Genomic DNA, 18,264 nt, shown 5'->3' with positions numbered 1-18,264 from the left:
AAATGGTGATATGAAAAAAAACGTCAAATTAAAAAAAAAAAATAAAAAATACATGGACCAAGACTTGATTTAAACAACAGGCCATTTTTTGATGACAGTTACTTTTTAAGCTTGAAAAAGCTCACAGAACACTAGTGGCTAGTCAACAAAAAACAGAAAAAAAATCAGCTTTCTTTATCCGAAGAATCTTCCAATTAGTCTTACTCTCAGTATGACAGCCACTACCATTTATAAATGATCAGTCTGGAATTTTAACTTTAGAGATCACTCCGGGAATATTGATACATTGTGTTATGTATACAGCCAGGTTGCGGTGCATGACACTGTATCACTATGTTATGCGCTGTCCCTTTAGGCTCTGCACTAAACATAATAAAGAGCATTGTACGGATCCTTCCTGGAGTGCATCTTGACACTTCTGCCAGCTACATGCAATGACATATAAATGACGACACTATTGGAAAGTGCACAAATAATGAAGATAGCAGTGCGCAGCTGCTCTTTAAAGGGAAACTGTCTAGCAAACCTGTCAGGCAGCAAGAATTGCAGCCAGGTACATTATTCTCTGAAATACTCAGGCAATTCAGAGAAAATATATTTTGCAGATTTGGTGCGGACCTACGGACGGGTGTTCCTAGCACTGCTAGAGGTGATTGACAGGTCTCTCCCTATGTGTACTCGAGGAACAGACCTGACAATCACCTGCAGCAGCGCTCGAAAAAGCCAATCAGTAACAGAGCTGGTGTTTTAGAGAAAACTTATTTTGAAACTCCTGTCAGTGACCACAGCCATAGACAAGACTAGTCCGGCTGCACCATGGGCCGGTTTATCTCAACAGCAGGTGACTGACACTCCCCCTCACATATACATAGGGAAAGACCTGTCAATCACTTGCAGCAGCACCTGGATGAGATGGTTGGGGTCGGACAAGTCTTGTCTCATACTATGGTCCCCAGTCGCAACTTCAAAGTAAATTTTCTGTGAAATGCTGGAGCGGTTATAACACCATGAATTGCTTGATAAGTTGCTGTAGTATTTTTGAATGGCATCAATCATTTCATCACAAAAATGCACATGGGAAAAAAATAGAACAAAAAGAAAAAACACACACTACCATTCAAAAGTTTGGGGTCATTTAAAAATGTCATTATTTTTGAGAGAAAAGCTGATTTTTTTCAATAAAGCTAACATTAAATGAATCAGAAATACACTCTATACATTGTTAATGTGGTAAAATGACTATTCTAGCTGCAAACGTCTTGTTTTTATTGCAATATCTACATAGGTGTATAGAGGCCCATTTCCAACAACCACCACTCCAGTGTTTTAATGGTACATTGTGTTTGCTAACTGTGTAAGAAGGCTAATGGATGTTTAGAAAACCCTAGAAAACCTTTGCACAAGTATGTTAGCCCAGCTGAAAACGGTTTGGCTGATTTGAGAAGCTATAAAATTGACTTTCCTTTGAGCTAGTTGAGAATCTGAAGCATTACATTTGTTTGTTCTATGAAACTCTCAAAAATGGCCAGAAAAAGAGAACTTTTATGTGCAACTCGACAATCTATTCTTGTTCTTAGAAATGAAGGCTATTCAATGTGAAAAGTTGCCAAGAAACTGAAGATTTCCTACAACGTTGTGTACTACTCCCTTCAGAGGAGAGCACAAACAGGCTCTAACCAGAGTAGAAAGAGGTGGGAGGCCCCGCAGCACAACTGAGCAACAAGACAAGTACATTAGAGTCTCTATCTTGATAAATCGACGCCTCAAAGCTCCTCAATTGGCAGCTTCATTAAATAGTACACGCAAAAAGCCAGTGTCAACGTCTACAGTGAAGAGGCGACTCCGAGATGCTGGCCTTCAGGCGAAAGTGGCAAAGAAAAAGCCATATCTGAGACTGGCTAATAAAAGGAAAAGATTAATAAGGGCAAAAGAACACAGACACTGGACAGAGGAAGATTGGAAAAAAGTTTTATGGACAGACGAATCAAAGTTTGAGGTGTTTGGATCACACAGAAGAACGTTTGTGAGACGCAGAACAACTGAAAAGATGCTGGAAGAGTGCCTGACGCCATCTGTTAAGCATGGTGGAGGTAATGTGATGGTCTGGGGCTGTTTTGGTGCTGGTAAAGTGGGAGATTTGTACAAGGTAAATGGGATTTTGAATAAGGAAGGCTATCACTCCATTTTTCAACGCCGTGCAATACCCTGTGGAAAGCGCTTGATTGGAGCCAATTTCATCCTACAACAGGACAATGACCCAAAACACACCTCAAATTATGCATGAACTATTTAGGGAAGAAGCAGGCAGCTGGTATTCTATCTGTAATGGAGTGGCCAGCGCAGTCACCAGATCTCAACCCCATTGAGCTGTTGTGGGAGCAGCTTGGCCGTATAATACGCAAAAAGTGCCCATCAAGCCAATCCAACTTGTGGGAGGGGTTTCAGGAAGCATGGGGTGATATTTCTCAAGATTACCTCAGCAAATTAACAGCTAGAATGCCAAAGGTCTGCAATGCTGGAATTGCTGCAAATGGAGCATTCTTTGACGAAAGCAAAGTTTGAAGGAGAAAATTATTCTTTCAAATAAAAATCATTAATTCTAACCTTGTCAATGTCTGGACTATATTTTCTATTCATTTTGCAACTCATTTTATGAATAAAAGTATGAGTTTTCATGGAAAACACAAAATTGTCTGGGTGACCCCCAAACTTTTGAACGGTAGTGTACATTTCCACATTTTTCTATTGGGTTACTACAACATTCACTGTCCAGAATAACTGACTTGGTAACTTGGTTCTATGGCTGCCAAATTGTTCTATGGTGATAGCAAATTTATATAAACACAATTTATATATGCACACATACATATTTTTTGCAGAGTGAGCTGAATTTTCTATTAATACCATTTTGGGGTCCAAGAGATTTTTTGATCTTTTGCCATTTTATTTTTTGGGGTTAGGCGACACTACTAAAGAACAGTGATTCTGCCATTATAATTTCTATTTTCTGTTTCTGAGTCCATTGTTTTAGATGTGTGCCCATTTTTTTAGGTCAAATTCAGCAATACCAAATTGGATCATTGATTATATTTTCTAAGTTTCCTGCTCTCTTCACGTTTGTGCAAAAGGAGGCAATTTAAACCTTAAGGCTGTGTGCCCACTATGCGTTTTTTAAGCGTTTCCGCAGCGACAATTCCGCTGCGGAAACGTTTAAAAAATGCTTGGTAGAAGGTCTGCAATGTTCCCCAATGATAATCCACATGTGCTGTGCACATGCTGCGGACATTTCCGCTGAGGATTATCATTGCGGAAAAATCCGCAGCACTACCATTTATTTTGCGGAAATGCGGAGTTTTAGGCAACATTGACTTGCATTGGACCACATGACATCCGCATAACTACACGTGCACATGCGGATATCATGCGCTTCAATGCGCGGATGGTATCCGGGTCTGGAGAAGAGGAGACTCTTCTCCAGACCCAGGTACCATAGTATCTGTAGTTAAAAAATAATTAAAATAATAAAAAAAAACCTTATACTAATCTTTCCGGCGCCCCCTGGTCTCCTCTGAGCGGCGCTGATGTCTCCTTGTCTTCCGGCGGTGGTCTGCAAGGACCTTCCGTGACGTCATTTAGTCATGTGACGGTCACGCGACCGTTGACGTCAGCGGTCAGGTGATGGTCACGTGACCATCACATGACTAAATGACATCATGGAAGGTTCTCTTTAGAGCACTGGGAGCCGCCGAAGATACGGGACGTATCGCTAAGGAGATCGGGGGCCATCAGAAGGTGAGTATAATGTTTTTTTTTTTTTTTGTTTGTTTGTTTTTTTTTTTACTATTAATGCTGCATTTACAGCATCATAACTTGGTCACACTATATAAATCCATGCCGGTTGCACGGATTTATATAGTGTGACCAAGTTGTCAAGCACTTTCCAAGTGATGCTAAAATCGTTTGGAAAAGCTCTTGACAACCCGCATGCTAAAAACGCTTCACTTACGCTACTACCTGGCAGAAAAAACGCATGTAAAATCCGCATGCGTTTTTTCTGCCAGGGGGATGCAGAAACGCTCAGCAAAAATCCAGAAAATTTCTGCATCGTGGGCACATAGCCTAACACATGGCTTACAAAAATCTGGGCTTCATAGGTGCAGTAACACTGTGGATTTAGGGGCTTTCAGAAAGTCCCATCTGCTTTGATATCTCCCTGGCTCCAATTGATAATGACATGCTGGGGGAGCACGGTGTCAGAAGCAATTGTTCTATCTCCCTTCCGCTGTTCCTAATATCCTTAACTACTGATAATGTGACAGACAATACCTTCTAAGCGGTTAAGCTATTGCGTTCGATGCAAGCTCTAATTTCAAGGGTCACTGTCGGATGCTGGCTGTAGAAAAAACAGCACCTGTGTTATAGTAAAGGGGTGGTCCGACACCTAAATGTGTTTTCTAAATATCTATCCTTACATCCTAACCACTTTTGTAATTTACTGTATTACCAATAATCCTACACTATTCCCTATCTAAATAGTACATAAATGTGTTCTTTTTTACTGTACTTTCTGTCATATTTCATCTGAGAGAAGTCTCAAACATTATGTCACAGGAGGCTGGGGCTGCACTCACTCCCCGAAGCGTACATCACCCATCCTGGATCAGGACATCACAAGGGACAACGCTGCAGTTACTCACTACTTTCATTCATCGCCACACCCACTGAAGATGTCCTGGATCCATGGTGATGGATGCTGTGGCAGATGTGAATGTAGTGCCTGCACTTTGCTTATATAGAAGCAGTGAGCGACACCAGCACTGCCCCACAGCTTCTAGCACCACCTTAAAACGAATCATCGTTGGTGGCGGCACTGATGTCACTCACTACTTCTATCAATGCCCCCTGATGAGGATTTGTTGGAGGGTGGTGCTAGAAGCTATGGGGGATAGTGGGTGTCACTCACTACTATCTCTGCCCCATGACAAAGTCTTCTTTCACGGAAGCTACCACAACGGTGGAGATAGAAGCAGAGTGTGGGTGCTGCACTCACATTTGCCACAGTGTCAATCATTCAGGATCCAGGACATCTTCAGAGGGGGCGGCGACGCAAGAAACTACTAAGTAACTGCGGCTCTGCTCCCTGCTGATGTTCTGTTCTAGGAGGGGCTATGGATGTTGCAGGAAGTGAGTGCAGCCCCAGCCTCCTGTAATGTCACATTTGAGACTTCGCTCAACTGAAACATGTCAGAAAGTACAGTTAAAAAAAACAAAAAAAAAAACACACTTTTAGGGATTAGCTAGATAGGGAAAAGTGTAGGGTATTGTGCAATAAAGCAAATTCCAAAAGTGGTTAGGGTGTAAGGATAGATATTTAGAAAATACATTTTAGGAGCCGGACCACCCCTTTAAGCAAATGCTGCTCTTGAGCCTGCTCCATATAGTGCGTGTGCATGTACACTGCGAATCATGAAACTGGTAAATATTATTTACTTATCTATAGCGAAATATGGAAATTACCAAAAATAATGCGACAACACTTACCATGTGAGTATACAATATGTTTAAAAATTTCTCTGAGTCAAGGTAGCCAAACAGATATATAGCAAAAAGTGAGGCTATCTGAAAAAGAAAAAAAAAAAAAAAAAAAGACGGCTTAGTACCATAAAATACAAAACACTAATAACATAAAAGCAAGATTAATTTTGCTAGTAATCTTCCTATTAGCCAGAAAAGTAATTATAGCTTAGACGATTAATTCATCATTACCACAGCTCTTCCCATTGTTTTTTGAACCAGAGCACCATTATAAAACAGCACTCATACAGATCTGTGTGATTACACAGACATTTCTAAGCATTATAAATGTGATAAGCATTTCTGCCAAAGTTAAATGATACAATTCTGACCATATGCTCCCACCACTATTATCAGAGTACTGCATTTCGATATATACTGCTAGCATGGAGTTCAATAAGAGCTGTATAAATCTGTATACTGGTAGGCTATGAAAGGTAAAGAGAACTTGTTATCAGGTCAAGTGTTACCTGCTTTTTCTCTTTATTTTATTCCCATTGCTGCCCTGAGAATTCAATTTCTTATCTTTTAAAAATCCCCCATAAGTTACATTTTTATTTGAAGAAGCACTCTTGTTATTCTTTTCACTCCTTAAACCTGTGTAAATATTAGCGTAATGTAGTGTCATTGTGTTAATATACTCACTGATTGCCATCATTGCTCCTCCAGTTCTCTTCTGAGTCACGTGATGGCAATCCAGGCTCTCTGGATGACACTGTGCTGTGTGTGAGAGCCGGAAGTCACTATTACAATGTTATGGAGCCTCGTTCTGACGCTCTGTAGGCGTACACTGGAAAAAACACTTCCGGCTCACATAGAGCACAGTGTGATCCGAAGATGGCGACCACTGAGTATAGTAAACCTGAGTAAATGTTAATGTAGTGTCAGAGTGTTAAGGAATAAAAAAAAAAAAACAACTAACGGGAGTTCTTCAAAACTTTGCAAAAAAATAAAAAGGGTTTGCGTTGCCATTTTCTAGAGCGGTTTGTGGCAAGCTGACTTTTTTAGTTATATAGTTTTTACTAAATTCAATATTTTAATTTGTTTTTATTTCAATTTTTTAGAAAGGTGTAGAGACCAAAAAAAAAACAATTCTGTTTTTATTTTTACAGATCTTACTAATCAATTTTATATTTTGATAAATCTAACTTACTAAATGTGTTTTTTTTAAATTTCTTTATTATTAGAAAGACTTCAAAAGGGAATCTGTCAGTAGGATCATCCCTCCAAATCGTCTATATGAGCAAGTAGGTCATAGGAAGCTGAATAAAATTATACCTTAATATCTGTGATCTAATGTCTAATTCCAGAGAAACCCATGTGTTTCTTAAATGTAAATGATCTGTTCCAGGCTATGTGCCGGACACTGATCGACATGAGAATCTGCCCCCAGAGATTATTTTTAATAAAAGGGGGAGTTACCAGTGTGAGACAAGTAACTAACACAGAACAGGGGAAATTAACTTTATCTTCTTGCAAACACATTGGCTGCAGCTCTCACAGCTCTGCTGTATTGTAACAATATTGCAACCCTGGCTGCCTGTGAGATGGAAGCTGAAGCAGAGAGGAACCAGCAGATGTGTCAGGTATAATCACACACAACTCTACAGTGAGATCAGTAGAGAAGAGAGCCATTACACATCACAGTGGTAATTCTCCATTTTATTTACATTAATTTCTGGAGGCAGATCAGTTACAGGCCCGTAACCTGGAAGAGTTCATTTACATATAAGAAAAACTTGGATTTCTCTGGAATAAGAAATCGGATTGAAGAGATCATTTTAATTAGCTTCCTATGACCTACATGCTCATGTAGATGGATTTGGAGGGTTGAGCCTACTGACAGATTCCCCTTTAAAGGAATTATTTGAATTTTCATATATTTTTTCACATTTTTACTTTATTGTTTCAGTCCTATTAGGGAACTTGAACTTGAGATAGTTTTATCACTTGTTCTAAATACTGCAATACAAAAGTATTACACTATATAGACAAAATTATGCTCTCTCATGAACTCCAGCCAAATACTAGGCTTCGAAGGAAGGCAAAGATGCCCCCAGATGTCATCACAAGACAATCTGTGACAATCGGCCTTCTGTGATAGTGTCTCGGGGCTGATGTCCGCAAATACTGGTGATCGTGCTGTTTAAATGCCCATCAGTGATTGACTGTGCCATTTAAATTGAGCCTGCTTGGCCACTGCTGCAAGACTTGCAGGCAATTACTTAGCCATCATACAATACCATCAGGGAGGCCTCTGATTTGCTCCAAATTTATTCTGCAGCAGAACAACTAAATGTACAACTAATGTAATTCAGAACTATATTCAGAGTAAAGAAGATGTGAGCCCTCGCGGGCAGGGTCCTCGCTCCTCCTGTACTAGTCGCTGTCACATTGTGTTCAAGATTATGGTAATTGTTCTTGTATTATACCCCTTTTTCACATGTAAAGCGCCATGGAATAAATGGCGCTATAATAATAAATAATAATAAGAAGAATAAGTAGTACAGGAAGTGATGATGTGGCCTCCACAGAGCACAGGTATTAATATCGAGTTTGTCTGGGATTTTATGAAGAGACAGGAGGATTTGCACAAGTCTACAGTTAGGTCCAGAAATACGTGGACAGTGAGCGAAACGTCATGATTTGGGCTCTGCATTCCACTATTTTTGATTTAAAATGAAACAACTGACATGGAATTGAAAAGTAGACTTTCAGGTTAATTAAAGGGGTTGAACAAAAATATCCTGTAAAACATTTAGGAATTGCAACTATTTTTGTACAGTCTCCTCATTTCAGAGACTCAAAAGTAACTGAACAAATAAACTTTACCATAAATGAAAAGTTAAAATTAACACTTCGTAGAAAATCCTTTGCAGGCAATGACTGTCTGAAGTCTGGAAGGAAACGCTGGGTTTCCTCCATTGTGAGGATTTGCCGGCCTTTACTGCAGCTGACTTCAGTTGTTGCTTGTTTGTGGGTCTTTCTGCTTTAAAGTTTTGTCTAACGCAAGTGAAATGCATCCTTGATGGGGTTGAGATCAGGTGATTGACTCGGCCACTTAAGAATATTACACTTTTTTACCTTAAAAACTTCTGGGTTGTTTTCCAATATGTTTTGGGTAATTGTCGTCCAATCAACCTTGCTGCATTTGGTTGAATCTGGGCAGAAAGTATCGCGCTGTACACTTCAGAATTCATCCGGCTGCTTCTGTCTTCAGTCACATCATCAATAACTACTAGTGACCCTGTGCCATTGGAAGACATGCATGCCCATGCCATCACTCTGCCTCTACCATGTTTTACATAGGATGTGGCGTGCTTTGGATCATGAGCCGCTCCAAGCCTTTTCCATACTTTCTTCTTCCCATCGTTTAGGTACAGGTTGATCTGAGTTTCATCTGTCCAAGGAATGCATTTCCATAACTGGGCTGGCTTCTACAGATGTTTTTTTGGCAAAGTATAATCTGGTCTTTCTTTTTTAAGTCTGATTAATGATTTACACCTCATGAACCCTTGTCAATGGTAGACTTCGATACTGAAACAGCTACTTTTAGTAGACTGTTCTTCACATGGATGGATGTCGTGAAGTGGATTTTCTTCACCAAGGAAAGGATTCTGAGATCATCCACCACTGTTGTCTTCTATGGACGCCCAGGACTTTTTGAGTTCCCAAGCTCATTAGTGCATTTTTTTTTTTTTTGCAGAATGTCCCACACTATTAATTTGGCCACTCCTGACATTTCTACTGTCTCTCTGATGGATTTTTTTTTCAGGCTAATGATGGTCTGCTTCTCTTCCATTGAGAGCTTCTTTGACCTCATGTTGTAGGTTCACAGCAAGAGCTTGCAAATGCCACACCTTGAATAATCTCCAGACCTTTTACAGGCTTAACTGATGATAGTTTAACAAGGGAAAAGTCCATGCGGCCCATAAAAGAGTTTGGGAAATAATTGTCCAATCACTTTTGGTAACTTTAAAAAGAGGAAGCTACATATTAAAACGCTGTGATTCCTAAACCCTTACTCCAATTAGGATGTGAATACCCTCATATTAAAGCTGAGAGTCTGCACTTTAAGCCCATATTGATTATATAGCTGCATCTTAAATATGTTTTGGTAAACTGCTAAAATGTCAAAACCTAGGTACAGAAATATTTGGACCGTGACACAACTGTACATCCAGATCTATGGTTAGTTCTCCAAGATGTTTGGAACAATCTCCCTGCTGAGTTCTTTAAAAAAGTGTGTGCAAGTCAACCAAGACGAACCAATGTTTTGATGCTCTTTTGAAGTTAACAGGGGGTCACAGCAAATATCAATTTGATTTAGATTTTTCATTTGCAACATTATTTCCACACCTGCCTAACACTTTGGCACAGTGTGTATATACATACATACATATACACACACACACACACACACATATATATAAAGAATTCCTTCTACAAAATAGGATTTTTTGCAGGCATACCTGTGTTAGAAGCACAAACTGGGCAAATTGCCATGGAAGCATGAAAAAGAAATTAGCAACACAAAGAGCGAAGAGGCTTCTTCTACCAATAATTGGTGTCCTAAAAATGAAAAACAAATATAGCAATAAGTAATTTAAAAGTTTAAAACAAAAAATAAAAAAAACAAAACAATAAACAAGAATATGGTATCAGGTTAATGATATACTGTGTACATAAATGAAAAGAAGAGGTAATTACCCAGGAAATCTTTAATTAGAAGGCGTACAATGTCCAAGAAATTCATAGAAAGATGTAGAATTGCAGCAAACCGCTGAACACCCTAAAGTGCTATCAACTGAATTATACTTATCTAGTATCTCAGCAATTACTAACCATAAACAATACATAAAATAGATGATGGAATGCTTAAAATGATTTACTGATACATAACAATTATTTCTTATATTCTCTCACAATGATGTCCAGTAATTTTCCTTAATAATAAAGACATCCAGCAAGTATTATTACTAAAGAAGTATTCAATAAATTACTGAAATACTGCCATTAAAAAAAATGGTACTTAAACGCTCACTTAGAGCTCAATTTTGATTGTCCTAGAAATATAACTATTATACCTAATTACAGGACTATCAACAGGATATGCCATCAATATTGCTGACAGATAAAGGTTCATATCTGAATTACCCCTATTTAAAGAATGGTGCCCCCAATCAATCTGGAGAGGTGGTCGCATTTATTTAACAGAACTCACTGAATAGAATAAAAGATGTCATCATTTTACAGTCAGTCAACAATTTTGTATATTTATACTTGTTCCAATATAAAGCACCAGATTTCAAAATATAACCTGAATATAAAAGTCTAAGACTTGATGAGACTGGTGTATTTATTTTGAAAATTCATGTTAGAATAGCTGTATAGTCCAGATATTAAAGGGAATTTGTCAACAGGATTTAATCTCCAAATTATTTATATGTGCATGTAGCTCTTTCAAAAACAAGTCCAGCAATACCTTTACATTATCCAGTTGGTTTCTCCATTACAGAAACATCATCATTTGAATGGATATGCAAATGAGTCTGAAGTGCTTCAATTGTGTTGAAGCACTTCCCAAATCTTCCAGCTCTATACCTTGCCCATCGCCACCTCCTCCTGCTTTACTGATGGCTCCCTTGCTTGAAGTGACACAGCATAGAGGCTGCAAGTCAAGCAGGAGGAGTCAGTGGACACTGGAAAAACGCTAATTTCTCAGTAACAGAGGAACAGACCCTCTAGGTCTAGCTGGAATGCATTTAAATAGTTTAAGGGGTAAAACCCTGCTAACCAGGGCTGTGGAGTCAGAGTCGTGGAGTCAGAGGCCATTATGGTGGAGTTGGAGTCGGTATAAAATGGACCAACTCCGACTCTTAAAATATATAATAAATTGGGTACAGTAGTTCAATGCAGTTTGTGGGGAATATTTTTTTATAAGGATTTGAGAAAATTATGAAATGTCCTATAAATGTCTGTCCTATTCCTGAACTAAGGGTCTAGACTTTTAGCTGAGATGAATCTGTGCTACAGTAAATTTATCACTTAAACATGAGCCATGTATGAGGGAGTCGGAGTTGTAGTTGGTGTCATGGAAATTGAGGAGTCGGAGTCGTGGAATCGGAGTCAGTGTCATGGAAATTGAGGAGTCGGAGGTTTGGCTTACCGACTCCACAGCCCTGCTGCTAACAAATTCCTTCTAAAATGAGCAATTATGAGACTAGCTATAAAATGAAATAGCTCCTCAGTCCAAGTATATTCAATGCCTGCTCACGCAGTCTGACTGACAGCTGCAGCTTATCCGGAGCAGTATGTGATCTCAGCAGGGAGGAGGGACATAAGGAGTGGTCAATCAGACTAGGTGAGCGGAGATTGAGTTAAACTTTCTTAAAGTATTTTACAACCATTCTGACACGGATTGTCAACATAAATCAACATCTTTATCAGGTTTAAGTGATCTTCATAAAAATGTATGAGCTTTTTACTGTGAAACCTGGTGAGAGATCTGCTTTAACACTTACAATATTAATTGGTCCCACAAGTGGACTTATCTAGTGCAATGTGTTATGTCTGTCAGTATTATGCAGACAGGTAGCCTTTTAGACCCTGCTTCTAGCTAGGCTTAATAAGCTTAAGTTCATGGCAGAGAAGACTGTACCTTGAACATTTTTAATCTGCTCAAATAAAGATTATGGTATTATTTTATTCCGAATTGGCTGGAGAATGTTATGCTTTGACAATATCATATCACATACTACATCAAGCAGGGGTGGTATTTCTGTGCTAGAACTAGGGTAAGCTATTTATTGCTATTCATTATAATACAACGCTACTACTGCTCACATCATCACTATTCCAATGCAAACAGTGTCCACCGGGTACCACTGAAGCATCGCCACTGGAGTGGCCGGGAATTTAACAGGCTAGCTTTATCTTTTTTTGCTACTTTACCATATTATATTTACCCAGAATGTTTTTAACAGAAGACCCCTTTAAACTGGTTCATGACCATTAATGATAAATAAACGTTAGAGCTTGCTGGGGATTATGCAGCTCTGCCATAAATTTACAGTGGGAGATTTACGGGTATTCCAGTCTTCCCAGTCATCTCCATGATCAGATCAAGCGGCTCGGGTCCTGGAGACGTCATTGAGACTGACTGGTTCAGATCCCGATCGCGTGCCAATCACCCACTCAGATTCATGGCTCTGTCTATACTCTAGACTTTGGTTAGTGAGAGATCAGAGGATAGACCGTGTGGAGCGGGTGTCAGCAGTATCTTACAGCTGCTACTGCCAACATCAGTGATAGCACCAATCGCAGCCATTTAACCCTCTACTGTCATTAGTAACAGTGGCATCTGAATGGTAAGCAGAAGGAGGGAGCTCCCTAGGTATCCCATAGGCACCCAGCGACGTGATCGTAGAGTGCTGATGGTTGCCATGACAGTAGGAGGATAAACAATGACCTTCAAATCTCCCATCTAAGTTAGTCTATTAGGCCCTATTACAAGCAGGGTGTAATAGCCTATATGTCCGTGTGAAACCTACAAATGTAATACACTACAGGGATATTGAAGTGCATCACACCAATAAACAAAGTTTTTTGCGTCCTGAAGTGAAACTAAGAAAAAAAAATTTAATAAATAAAAAAAGACCCTTTCTATTGTATTTTAACAACCCCCCCCCCCTCTTCTCAAAAAATAAATAAAATACATCATTGAATTTTTAAGGGGTCTTTTTTTTTCTTGTTTTACAATGTGACTAGCATGTGGCAAAATCTCATATATACAGGTATACAAGTTAGAATAATTAGCATATGACCTGAATGAATCACTGGACCCGACGCGCATTTCGCGGTAGCTTCTTCCAGGGGATTGTGATTCATTCAGGTCATATACTAGTTAATCTACCATGTTTCTTTTCACTATAGCACCTTGTGTATACTTACCTACATATATATATATATATATGTATATATGTATGTAGATATATATATATATATATATATATATATGTGTATGTATGTATGTATGTATATGTATATGTAAATATATATATATATATATATATATATATATATATATATATATGAGATTTTGCCACTCTGCACTATGGAAGGCACTTGTTGAAACCACATGGCAAAGTGCGTTTCACCTACTACTGAAGGTTATGTCACTGTGACATGGATTTGTGATTCTTGAATTAGGGAGTGTAATATTTTACTGTACTATACTATTACAGAACGCCTGTGCTTTGTTGCTCTACTAGCTTTATTATATTTATTCTTTTATTGGTGTACATATATCTTGTGCCTATTGAGATGGTGCAATAGCTCCTCCTAGTGGAAATACCTTGTATATGATATCTGGATGAATTTATTCTGCTAGTTTTTTCCCCTTTTAATGAGTATGTGTTTTTAATAAGTATCTAATAAAGAGTTGATTTTTTTCTTTTACATGATGGCGTTTACATCCATCTATTGACAAGGAGCAGCTGAATCACTTTACCGGTCAGTGATCGTTCTGTGCGGAAACCAGGTACAACGGGCAGGTAGTTGTGTTGCTGACAGAGGCAACTACCTGCCTGTTAGTTTTCAGGCGCATAGTTTTAAAAAGAAAATCCTGGATAATCTTTTTAGCAATCTGAATCTATAGCAATCTATTAATAAATTATATTATTTATCTCGCACACACAGTGTCTCCTATCGCGCTCCTGCGCAGGCGCACATCCTTCTGCCCTGTTGAAAGGCCAAAGAGCGCCAGTGCATGCCCACTACGATACTTTTCTCTACCCTCAGCATGGCAGACAGAAGTGCGCCTGAGCAGGAGAACAATGGGCAACATTGTATGGATGACATAGGACGCTTCATCCACACAAAGCACAGAAGGAGAATGGCGATCGTAAGAAAAAAAAGAGGCGCCGGATGAAGACCAGCGACGCCCATTGGACCGGACCGCCCCAAGTAGGCAAGTATAATAAAAGGCCTTTTTTTTTTTAATTTTGCAGAGCAGCTTGGAAACATATATACAGCATTCCAGAATGCTGTAACACAGGGCTGATAGGTGACAGGTTCCCTTTAATATATCCAGTATCAGACACATGTGGAGGGAGTGGACGCCCAGTTAAACCCATATGTTCGAAGGGGTTGAAGACATACCATAGCAAACAAAAATGTATTTAACAAGGTGCTCCATGAAGGGCTCTAGACACAGGAACAGTCATCCACTTCCTCGTGTGAATCTACAATACATTATTATTTATCTTAAAGCACTATTAATTCCTGGAGCTGTACATGCAAAATAAGAGCAAAAGTTGCCATTTCTAGCATGGAAATTATCAAAAGAACAACAATGCCCGATAGCTATGTCCATACAAAAAATCTGAGCAGGTTTGAACCATGTAATCTGCTGCATATGCCGCTGTGTCTGTGTATCCCCCAATGACTAATTAAGGATGAAGCAAAAAAAAAACTACAAACATTAAATTTGTAGCTAAACACGGATGAAGCTTCAAACAAGTTCTAAAAGCCCAAACTATCAGAAAACATTATCATTCCAGTTCAGTTTCTGCCCTAGATTCCGTCAAGTGTGAAAATAGATTTTTAAGATTAAAATTAGTAATTGTGTAGTCATGCTGAAAGTAGCGCAGAATATGTCTGCTTCTGCAATTCCGACACTTGTCACACTTTCCGCAGACACGGCGTGACAATCACAGACAATTACTAATGTGCTCATGTAAAGCAATACTTCACTAAGTAAAGTAAAACTTGCGACTAAGTAAGCGAATCTTTGGTTGCTGTGGTTGCAAATTTGCTAAGTAAAATTAGTAGGGCATTTACTGCTGAACTTTTCAAATTTATAGAAGCTTAACGTTAAGAAAAAGTACAAAGAATGTTCAGGTCTAAATAATTCAGTCTGCAAAAGCAGCTCAATTAAAGCATGTGGATGATATCCTATTAAAGGAGTTTTCCAGTTTTAGGTTAATAAAGATACAGTATAGGTCATCGATATCAGATTAGCTGTTACCAGCTCCAGCAGAGGCCAGATGTAAACCGCATACAGAGCAAAACACCACATGTGAATAGGAATTAAGCCGCAGTAAGCAGAAGAGGCCAATCAAAAGTGTCCTATGAATAAAATCTGATCTGCAGTACTCCGGAGCGGCCAATAAGCAGAGTCCTATGAATAAAATCTGATCTGCAGTGCCCAGCAGCAGCCAATAAACAGTGTCCTATGAATAGAATCTGATCTGCAGTACCCAGCAGCAGCCAATAAACAGTGTCCTATGAATAGAATCTGATCTGCAGTGCCCAGCAGCAGCCAATAAGCAATGTCCTATGAATATAATTTGATCTGCAGTACTAAGGAGCGGGTAAAACAGTGTCGTATGAATAAAATCTGATCTGCAGTACTCAGGAGCGGGCAATAAGCTCTGTCCTATGAATAGAATCTGATCTGCAGTACCAATCAGCAGCCAATAAATAATGTCCTATGAATAGAATCTGATCTGCAGTACCCAGGAGCAGCCAATATACAGTGTCATATGAATAAAATCTTATCTGCAGTCTCCAGGAGCAGCCAATATACAGTGTCATATGAATAGAATCTGATCTGCAGTACCCATCAGCAGCCAATAAGCAGTGTCCTATGAATAGAATCTGATCTCCAGTACCAAGCAGCGTCCAATAAACAATGTCCTATGAATAGAATCTGATCTGCAGTACACAGGGGCGGAAAATAAACAATTTCTTATGAATAGAATCTGGTCTACAATACTCAGGAGTAGCCAATAAGCAGTGTCCTATGAATAGAATCTGATCTGCCGTACCCAGCAGCAGCCAATAAACAGTGTCCTATGAATAGAATCTGATCTGCAGTACTCAGCAGCAGCCAATAAGCAATGTCCTATGAATTGAATTTGATCTGCAGTACTAAGGAGCGGGTAAAACAGTGTCGTATGAATAAAATCTGATCTGCAGTACTCAGGAGCGGGCAATAAGCTCTGTCCTATGAATAGAATCTGATCTGCAGTACCAAGCAGCGTCCAATAAACAGTGTCATATGAATTGAATCTGGTCTACAGTACTCAGGAGTAGCCAATAAACAGTGTCCTATGAATAGAATCTGATCTGCCGTACCCAGCAGCGGCCAATAAACAGTGTCCTATGAATAGAATCTGATCTTCAGTACCCATCAGCAGCCAATAAACAGTGTCCTATGAATAGAATCTGATCTGCAGTACCCAGCAGCAGCCAATAAACAGTGTCCTATGAATAGAATCTGATCTGCAGTACCCAGGAGCGGCCAATAAGCAGTGTCCTATGAATAGAATCTGATCTGCAGTACCCAGCAGCGGCCAATAAGCAGTGCCCTATGAATAGAATCTGATCTGCAGTACCCAGGAGCGGAAAATATGCAGTGTCCTATGAATAGAATCTGATCTGCAGTACCCAGGAGCGGAAAATATGCAGTGTCCTATGAATAGAATCTGATCTGCAGTACCCAGGAGCAGCCAATAAGCAGAGTCCTATGAATAGAATCTGATCTGCAGTACCCAGCAGCAGCCAATAAACAGTGTCCTATGAATAGAATCTGATCTGCAGTGCCCAGGAGCAGCCAATAAGCAGAGTCCTATGAATAGAATCTGATCTGCAGTACCCAGGAGCGGCCCAATAAGCAGTGTCCTATGAATAGAATCTGATCTGCAGCACCGAGCAGCAGCCAATAAACAGTGTCCTATGAATAGAATCTGATCTGCAGTACTCAGCAGCAGCCAATAAACAGTGTCCTATGAATAGAATCTGATCTGCAGTACCCATCAGCAGCCAATAAGCAGTGTCCTGAATCTGATCTGCAGCACACAGGTGCGGCCACAACGCACTGTACAGAACTGCGCTGTTTCGCTCTGTACACTGTTTACATCTGTCCGCTCTGCTGGTAACTGCAGTACCCAGGAGCGGAAAATATGCAGGGTCCTATGAATAGAATCTGATCTGCAGTACCCAGGAGCAGCCAATAAGCAGTGTCCTATGAATAGAATCTGATCTGCCGTACCCAGCAGCGGCCAATAAACAGTGTCCTATGAATAGAATCTGATCTTCAGTACCCATCAGCAGCCAATAAACAGTGTCCTATGAATAGAATCTGATCTGCAGTACCCATCAGCAGCCAATAAACAGTGTCCTATGAATAGAATCTGATCTGCCGTACCCAGGAGCGGCCAATAAGTAGTGTCCTATGAATAGAATCTGATCTGCAGTACCCAGCAGCGGCCAATAAACAGTGTCCTATGAATAGAATCTGATCTGCAGTACCCAGGAGTGGAAAATGTGCAGTGTCCTATGAATAGAATCTGATCTGCAGTACCCAGGAGCGGCCCAATAAACAGTGTCCTATGAATAGAATCTGATCTGCAGTACCCAGGAGCAGCCAATAAGTAGTGTCCTATGAATAGAATCTGATCTGCCGTACCCAGCAGCAGCCAATAAACAGTATCCTATGAATAGAATCTGATCTTCAGTACCCATCAGCAGCCAATAAACAGTGTCCTATGAATAGAATCTGATCTGCAGTACCCATCAGCAGCCAATAAACAGTGTCCTATGAATAGAATCTGATCTGCAGTACCCAGCAGCAGCCAATAAACAGTGTCCTATGAATAGAATCTGATCTGCAGTACCCAGGAG

At 39.7% G+C, this 18,264-nt stretch overlaps 1 protein-coding gene across 1 annotated transcript in view; it reads right to left on the bottom strand.

Annotated features, from left to right (window-relative positions):
* The window catches only part of DPY19L1 (dpy-19 like C-mannosyltransferase 1), a 220,856-nt gene that overhangs the window by 137,623 nt on the left and 64,969 nt on the right, over positions 1 to 18,264 (bottom strand). Inside the window, exons 9-10 of the mRNA XM_073678263.1 lie at positions 10,047 to 10,146; positions 5,542 to 5,619 (exon numbers count right to left, since the gene is read on the bottom strand). Of these exons, the coding sequence (XP_073534364.1) occupies positions 5,542 to 5,619; positions 10,047 to 10,146 (178 nt within the window). The remainder of the gene's footprint in view (positions 1 to 5,541; positions 5,620 to 10,046; positions 10,147 to 18,264) is intronic.

Source organism: Phyllobates terribilis, unplaced genomic scaffold (genome assembly GCF_046119375.1).
Source record: "Phyllobates terribilis strain yellow unplaced genomic scaffold, ASM4611937v1 Scaffold_4__5_contigs__length_816908805, whole genome shotgun sequence".
Lineage (NCBI taxonomy): Eukaryota > Metazoa > Chordata > Amphibia > Anura > Dendrobatidae > Phyllobates > Phyllobates terribilis.
This window is presented reverse-complemented; position numbering and strand designations above follow the sequence as displayed.